Source organism: Thunnus thynnus, chromosome 11, assembly GCF_963924715.1.
Source record: "Thunnus thynnus chromosome 11, fThuThy2.1, whole genome shotgun sequence".
NCBI lineage: Eukaryota > Metazoa > Chordata > Actinopteri > Scombriformes > Scombridae > Thunnus > Thunnus thynnus.
This window is the reverse complement of record NC_089527.1, coordinates 11,176,291-11,184,949: the sequence shown is the minus strand read 5'-3', so window position 1 is coordinate 11,184,949 and position 8,659 is coordinate 11,176,291. Positions and strand designations below refer to the sequence as shown.

Genomic DNA, 8,659 nt, shown 5'->3' with positions numbered 1-8,659 from the left:
AGCCAAGTAAATTCCAGTTTCCGCCTACATGCACTCGAACTGAAGTGCAGGCTTGAGGACCAGCTGCCTGACAGCGTAACGTTTAAAACAACAAAATTAACATCATCCTTTTCATAATGACCATTATTCTTAATTTATTCATAGTAAGATTTCACAGCAACACAGCTCATTGTCCATGAATGCAACACTGTAACCCTCTGTTAGCTCTCAGATGTCGGAGCTTTCCACCATCAACTGAACGCACCTCCTAGAAAGCTTCTCAAAGAAGGTCATGTCTGAAACTTTACAAAGCAATGATAACAAAAAGTAAAGATTGCCACATGCTCAGTGTGTGATGGATTACCTCAAGCAGTTTAAGTTGATTTTTACACTGACATGACATGAAATCGCAGGCTGCCCAGAATATAGTATATTCATAAAATATAAAAAATGACGGCATGCTTTGGAAAAAGACCTGTGGGGATGTAAACCACAGGCTATGTGCATTGTAGAAGATAGTTTACGTGATGCAGAAACACCTGCATGATCCTGTATGATTATATAACAAGGAGTTATGTCCATATGGCCATAAACAATTGATAATCTGAGAGAATTTTGCACTGATTTGGTTGGCAATTTCATCAAGCAATATTTAGACATAACTCAGAGATTTTTAAACTGATCCTGTCTTAAGTCTAAACTCCTTGTCTTCATTAATTTTGACTTTTCAAAATTATTTACACAGAAATATCAAATATCATTTCTTAGTCCTAAGAAACATTAGTACCAAGATATTATCTCGTCTTTCTCTCTTCTCCTCCTCTTCCTCCTCCTCATTCTTGTTTTCATCTTGCTCCTCTGGCTTCAACATTCACACTGTTAATCCTGTGGCTTGCAGGGAAAACACCCACCAAGTTTGTTATGCAAGAAGAAGAGAGAGGATGAGTGCTGCTTAGCAGCAACAATAGGCGCAGCAGATTAGTAGCAGAGCAGTTGGCAGAGAAGACGATTACAATGTTGAGGAAGTGACTCAATCCCTGTGGAGTTTCTACTAAGCACCACAAGGGGCGAACAACATATCAGTTATACACACCTGTGTGTGCGTGTGTGTGTGTGTGTTTGTGTGTGTTTGTGTGTGTGTGTGTGTGTGTGTGTGGAAGGATAGATACTGTATGAAGATAGAGATAGAGATGCTAGTAGTCTGTAAAAGACATAGGCAAGAAAGAGAGCGAGTGAGAGAGAGAGAGAGAGAGAGAGAGAGAGAGAGAGAGAGAGAGAAAAGGTCACTCATTCACAACAACAGTCTTTATGTGTGTCCTGCATAGCAATAGGAAAGAGTTGGGGTCGCTATTGACAACTGAATCTCTCTCACTTCACTATCACTATCACTTTCAGTTGGTTCATGCTGGGGTTTCTCTATACTGATCAAAGCAAACATTACCTCTCCAGTTAGAATTGTCTTTTCAAGATTATTATACAGGTAGATGCACTATTTCCATCTTTTATGATATAGGCATAAAACTCTTGTGTCCATTGAACTGCTGGATAATGTTGTGTCCAGACATACTGTACTGTACATACGTCTCTGTGGACCCGCACTGTGATAAAATGATGTCTGGGGTTAATCTGCTATTTGAAGATGTTCTGTTCTATATTAGACCAACCCTGTTAACACCTAGTTATATAAGCAGTGTTCTGATATTGGAGGAGTTACAGCGCCCCCATGTGGCTGCAAGCTTTACTGTCTCAATTTGCCATCAATCGATGTTACACCATCAGAAGCAGCAGCAGCAGCAGCAGCAGCAAGACAATTTGATTTATTGTTTGATGGGTCAGTGTCATTGTGTTGCTAATGATACCAAGAAGTAAAAACAACAAACAACAAACAAAAAAAACATTTTAAAGATTATTTAGCAATGTGGTCAATTATACTAAAATATATTAACATTTAAAAAGTACCCTACATTGAATGGGAATTGTTCTAATTTTATTTTATATTTAATTAAAAAATATTATAGCTGTTTGACTTTTCCCCTGGTTTCCTCAGCAATGTAACTACAAACCTATCAAGTATCATTTTCATCAAAGTTAAGCTACATCTACATGGCATCTGGATGTCAGTGGACCATTCGTATTAAATGTATTACAGTAAATAATCATCTATATATCACTATAATCATTTTTTTAGCATTGATAAATAAAATGAGTCACTAAAACTCTGTTAGGCCATTTACAGCTGAGCTAGAGAAATTAAAAGGGCAAATAATTCAGGCTCCACTCTGCTAGTAAATCTAATAACTGCATGCCTGAACTATTACTACTACTACTACTTGGCAGAATTACTCACCAACACTGCATGATATTGCTCACCATGAGTGAACATTTCTGTGGTTTCTAATCTTGCCGTGTAACCTTTTTCCATCATCATCATCACTTTATTCAATACCAATCAGCACATTCAGTAACAACACATTGTCTGTGGTGTTTATATGCTTCCAGACAGAATTCACACACATGCTGACAAAGACATTCATCAGTCCATTTTTTTTATTATTTTTCTTCATTTGATTTTCATTGATGCAGTTGTTTTAGCTGAGCGCTTGTGAATGAATGCATTCTACATCACTAAAAAGCAGCTATAGTCTGAGCCAGACTCAGTATTTACAGAGCAGTTCATGAATTCACAGTTTCTGTTACTATTTACGTCATAGCCTACAGTATTTCACACAAAATACAACTTTGTACCTCTGTACTATGGTTTTATACATTTTATTGCAAGTGGGTCATGCTTTTATTTTATTTCAATGAGAGTTTTCATGAAGGACATGTTGTAACTTTATTACACGTAATCTGATTTCTACGCAAACAGGGAGTAAATGATAGTGATAGTATATTCAGGAGACTGTTGCAGTGGTGATATTTAGTAAAAAATAAAAATCAAGCAGTCCAACAGGCGTTTAGCCACCACGAGATGGCGCCAGTAGTCTAATAATAACTGGTGATTTGCTCCCAGGTTGGTGCAAATACATCCACCTGTATGTAAAAACGAACCACTGAAGGAAGGATGAGATACAGCAGAGGAACAGAAAAGGATGAGAACTGATAGGTATAAAACCGACAATCTGTCTTTCATTATCTTTTCAAATTATTAAATATAATTTGTTCATTTCTTTAAAAAAAGAAAAAGAAAAAAGAAAGAAAAAGGTCTCATACAAGGAAACCTTTGTTGATTTCCGATTTAATTTGACCAATCCTGGCATGAAATTTAGGGAAATCGTGAAAAATTTGGGCTCTTCATGGTTTAAATTAAACTATAACAATTGAAACACGACGCGTAAAAGTTCAAACCACTGTGTGTATTTTAATAAAAAGGATGGATTTAATAATTTGCTCGTGAAAATATGTCTTGGTTTAAAGTGTAACCGGCCTATATTATTCTCTGTTCGTTTAACTACAAGTTTTAGACGTTTTAATTACAAATTCCAGCAGCATCTAATTTCATATGGATCATTAGTTACGCGTGTATGTCTGAAAACGTCAATATGTAACCAAATTGAGCCAAACATATTTTCAGCTAAAAATGACCAAAATCGACTTTCTCTGCTCTTTTCCATCTGACCTCGGTCATTATATCATAACTTGTGGTGTTTATATTCTTCCAGCTTATCTGAAATAGTCAGTTGTAATGGTTATTGATGTTAGTCAAAGTGTTGATGTTGTTGACACAGCTGATGTGGGACGGAGACACGGTGCCAAAAGGACCCGGAGTCTGGAGATTGTGGCTGTGATACAGGGCCGCAGATGGGGAACCTGGCCAGTAGGAGAAACCCGACGGCCCCACGCCGGGAGCAACGAGGTTCAGTTTGGAAATCCCGGAGAAGGGAATCGGGGAGAAGTTACCCTGAAACTTGTAGATGGCCTGCTCCGTGGTGGACGGCTGGCATACTTGCGCCAAGCCGTGGAAATCAAACTTGTAGGCATATCGCTTTCCGTGGACTTTGGTCATGATGTTTTTGTCATAGTAGTAACGCAGCGCCCGGCTCAGCTTGTCGTAGTTCATGTTGGGTTTGCTTTTGCGTTCCCCCCATCGCCGGGCCACCTCATCCGGGTCGATGAGCTTGAACTCGCCGTTGGTGCCCTCCCAGGCGATGCACGACATGTTGTTGCTGTCAGAGAGGAGCTCCAGCAGGAACTGCCAAAGCTGAATCTGCCCACTGCCTGAGTGAAAACAAATGAAAACAATAACAACAAAGTAAAAAAAAATATATAATGATAATTGTCTCAAAGCAAGATGAGAAAAATAACCTTGTTTAAAGCAATGGAAACCATATCTGAGCAGCATTCAGAATATAACGGTATTTGGTGGCTTTTAACATAACATATTATCATTTTAATCAAATAATACATTTTCAACCATCAAGCTGTTTGGATTTTGTCAGCAAACTGCCAACAAAATTCCAATGCAGGCGCATATATAGGCTACATTTACATGCGTTTTTAGTTTATATACATGATCCGTTTTCTGTTATTTAAAACATTGCATGTTATATGTTAATGCATCTTATAGACATCATCATCCAATAGTATTTTCAAACCTTACGTTATTGTTGTTTCTGTTAGTTATATCTTTATTCCTTATCTATATGAGGACCTATAATGTTTATTATAAATATAAGTCCTGATCTGGGCAATCATCTCAGTCTACAGGATACATATTTATTTACATTCCAAAGATAATATTTTTCAAAAGTTTTAATTGAAAAATGTCAAAACCTGTTTGATTTTGTCTTTTGGAAGCTGTTCATGCCGGTTCAACATCATTATATCAGTGCAGGCTAATAAAATGTGTCAGTGGAGCTGTGGAGGAATGACAGGTGGATTCTGCTGTATAACAGGTTTTATTCTAGTTTGGTTTTTTTTTATCTCTATTTAATTTTTTATTTGTTTTGTTTTGTATGTTTTCTCGATATGATTCATTTTTGAGCCTGTGAACGGATGAGACAAAATGTAAGACAAAATGATTTGGGGAGCAGAGCGCGTTATGAAGTTACATATATTCACTGCTATGACTGAAAGAAAAAAATGCATATTTCCATCACATAAACCGTTATTTAATACATACGTACAAACATAAAGAGATGTAAAAACTCGGAGTTTGAGTTTATTAATTAAGGAAATAATATTCTTCAACATAACATCATTGAAACGCGTTTTAAACCTGCTATAATAGTTGGTTTATTTTAATATTATTATGGTGAGATGTATCTGTAAGCTGTCGTTTTTTCTTCTTTTTTTCTTTTTCTTTTTTACATACCATAGTTAAAAATGGTACCAAACAATGAGTACATGTGTGATGGAATATAGCTAATTGGAAGATGCAATAAGCTGATGATTAATATTAGATAACTGCGCACTTACATGGTGATAATAGTGTTTATTATCTTTCCTTGCAGACTCTTGTATCCATTTTCTTACCTTTCTGTACTCCTGTATTTATTGGACCCCAAGATGTTCCTTTGCTTTCTTTCAACAGATTTTCTGTTGGATCTGAAATCAAAACAGACACATTTTAAGCATCATCAGCTGCCTTTACCTGCTTGTTCATAAAATTATTACAAGAGGGTTTCTGGAACAGCAGGCCTGTTATCTATTTCATATCTATATCTATAAATCATCAAGACATTTATGCTGCTTTCATATTCTAATCTAAAAAGAAAACATCCACGGAATTTTCTTGTAATTCTGCCAGATAAAGAACAAGGTGAAATAAATATCTTTAAACGGATTTCTTGAAATCTGTTTTCAGGGAAATAAAAGAGAAAAAAAAGCAGTTTCAGTTGAGGTGATTTGTTGTAAGATGGTGTAAAATTGCATAAGATTAAAGCTGGAATTAAATCTTTAAAATATAGAATATCTCAATAAAAGTTCAAACAGATTAAAATCCTCATTGTGTCCCCGTCCAGTCGGAGTCTAATGCGTGAAGCATGCGGGCTCCCTCTCTCATTGCGGTCTCCTCTCCGAGAAGCCAGGAAACGCGTCCAGGAAAAAGGATTTCCGATTTCCGACAAAAGAGCAGACGGGCTTTCAGATTGAAAAGGCTGAACAATGCTGTGCCCTGGCAGCGGAGCAGCACCACAGCCTCTGGACACCGAGCAGAATTTAAAAAAAAAAAAAAAAAAAAAACCTAAATCATAACAGGTTATTTCTATAATTCTTCACGGGACTAAATGACGAACCTGAGAGATACATGTTGAACATGAGGTTTCCTCCGCAGTCCTGTCTCATTGTGTTCAGTTGTTCAGAAAGGGTTGGATTTCATTTCGTTGGTGGCGGAGGAAAAGATTTTTATTAAACTTTATCTCATAACTGTGATCTGGAATAAATGCGGGTGGACAGATTGAAGTTTCCCGGCAACTGTCACCGGCCCCCATCTCTGAGACAATATTCAGACAGCAATTTCCCCTGGTGCATTGCTTTAATTAAAAGAGCAATTTACCTCTGTCAGCCCGCCTGGTGCCCACAATAAAAAGAGGACGATAGAAATTCGGCCCTTATCAATCCACCATCACAGTTTAATAAAGTTTCCGCGTTAAGATCTGAGTTTCTATGGTGAATTGAAGTGTTTGACATGGAAACCAGTTCAGATCCTCCTCACTTTTCCGCCTCTTTACCTCTCTGCAAACAACAAAGACCTGTTTCACGTTGGAAAAGAATATTTACCTTGAAAAACACGCTTCAGTGCACATGAGAAAACAAGAACATTTCATCCCCCTCACCCCTCCTTCTCCCCCTCTAACCTTCTGTTTGTGGGTTTAAGGTTATAGCCTCAATCTGAGGGTAATGAGGTTGTAACTCTAAAACCATGGTTTCTGATGGTCACTGATGCTTGACTCATATTTTTCTAATCATTTTGTTTTTTAGAGGCAGTGGACTGTGAGTTGCTGCCCTATATTCAGCTTTTAACCCTAGATTCAGTAGAAGTCCATTTGAAAATATTTGTCACTAATATAATATGTCACTATATAGTCTACACACCCTTTGTACATTTATTTTTAGGGCGACAGATAATAGAATTGACACAGTCATGACAGTTTCACAGCAGTCTTCCTTTCAGACAGAACAACTCAACAAACATTTATTTAGGTGCAAATAATGAAGACGTTATACACACATAACATGAGAGTGATGATACAGCACAACACAGTGTTTAAATGTAATTTGAACTGTGATTAAATACATTAATTGAGTATTCAGTGTGATCACTGCATACCTGTATTGTTACAGCTTAAAGTCTGGTGAAAACTGCAGTGAAGACAAACTATATCTGAAGCACTTTTAAGGTGTTTAAAAGTAACAAATACAAAGTTAAAGTGGAAATTCTTGTAATTTATGAGCGTGTCAGATACTCTGGTATGATAAAAGCTTGCCCATAAATATCTAAAAGGAGGGGGTGTCCTGGTGACTTAGGGTTTTTAGATGTGTATCATGTAACTGCTTCGTCCCTGGTTTAATTCTGGAGACTTTTGCTGCATCCTCTCCCTATGTCTGCCTCTCTACATGTCACTGAAAGCAATCTATTAGAGGAAGAAAGGACAATGAAATACACTGTCTAAAGAGAAAACTCTAATGTGCAGCTCTGCCGGGCTTGTGTGTGATTTGGCATCTTGTGTTTCCTGCTGTAAAATGTAGTTTACGTGTCATGACATAAGGAAACAGAGCAGGTTGATCAGTAATATGGCAGGTCTGCTATCATGGAATCAAAAAGCATACAACCCTGTGTTATGGATTGTAAACACATCAGAATAAATTCACTTTCTGCTCTGTGAGATCACTTGGATTCTCATAGAGTTATCTTGAAAAAAGTCTTGAACATATTATTGTTTCATTAAGTCTCACCAGAGACACCAAGAATAACTGACAAATAAAAATACCTGTGTTTTACCTGAACCACACCCAAACAATAAATCCCATCTTTTAAAACTAAAATTCTGAATATCTTGAAATTAAATCACCACACATTTACCCAACAGCGACTATCAATGTTTACCCTTTGTATGAGAAAAACTTACTGTCAAACAAAAATTAAGTGAACGCAGCATAAAAAGTCTTAGTGCCAATCATACTTGGCACATTCAGCTCTCTGAAGTGAAAGTGAATCATCCGCTAATCATTCATCATCTATATGACGTGTCACCTGACTGAGCACAGACATGCACAAATGCACCTACAGCAGAAAAAGTAGAGTATAAGGCTTTATATTCATATGACAAGGTATTGTGTTTTCTCTTACTACATAGTCAATAACAGCATGAAGGTTCTTACATAACATATGGCCTCATAGGCCTTTGATTGTCATTTTACAGTAGTTTACAGAATTTAATTGTAACATATTATTACAAGGTTTTCTGCCCCGGAAAAGGGGAGAAAATGCATAAACGGTCAATAATAACCTAACCAAAGTAGGAAAAAGCACATTTTTTATGGTCCATCCTTATGGGTTGACAGGTGGATTTCAGTCATATGGTGGCGATTCCTCAGGGTTGGTTAGTGTGTCTCTGGCGTCCCAGACTTGCTTTAGCTGCCTGTGTCAAAGTATAAGTCGCAGGCAACTTAAAACAAGCCTCGAAAGCTGGACAGTATCCATTGACGGAGACGTAGATAAATCGGTGGGTAAACTGCA

General features: G+C 37.2%; 1 protein-coding gene across 1 annotated transcript; it reads right to left on the bottom strand.

Moving 5' to 3' along the window:
• Nucleotides 1-2,508: 2,508 nt before the first annotated feature.
• fev (FEV transcription factor, ETS family member) lies at nt 2,509-5,700 on the bottom strand. Its single transcript, XM_067603163.1, has 2 exons — nt 5,455-5,700; nt 2,509-4,197 (listed from the first exon to the last, which is right to left on the bottom strand). Exon 2 carries the CDS (start codon nt 4,136-4,138, stop codon nt 3,656-3,658), a length of 483 nt encoding a protein of 160 aa, XP_067459264.1. The 5' UTR covers nt 4,139-4,197; nt 5,455-5,700; the 3' UTR covers nt 2,509-3,655.
• Nucleotides 5,701-8,659: the final 2,959 nt, after the last annotated feature.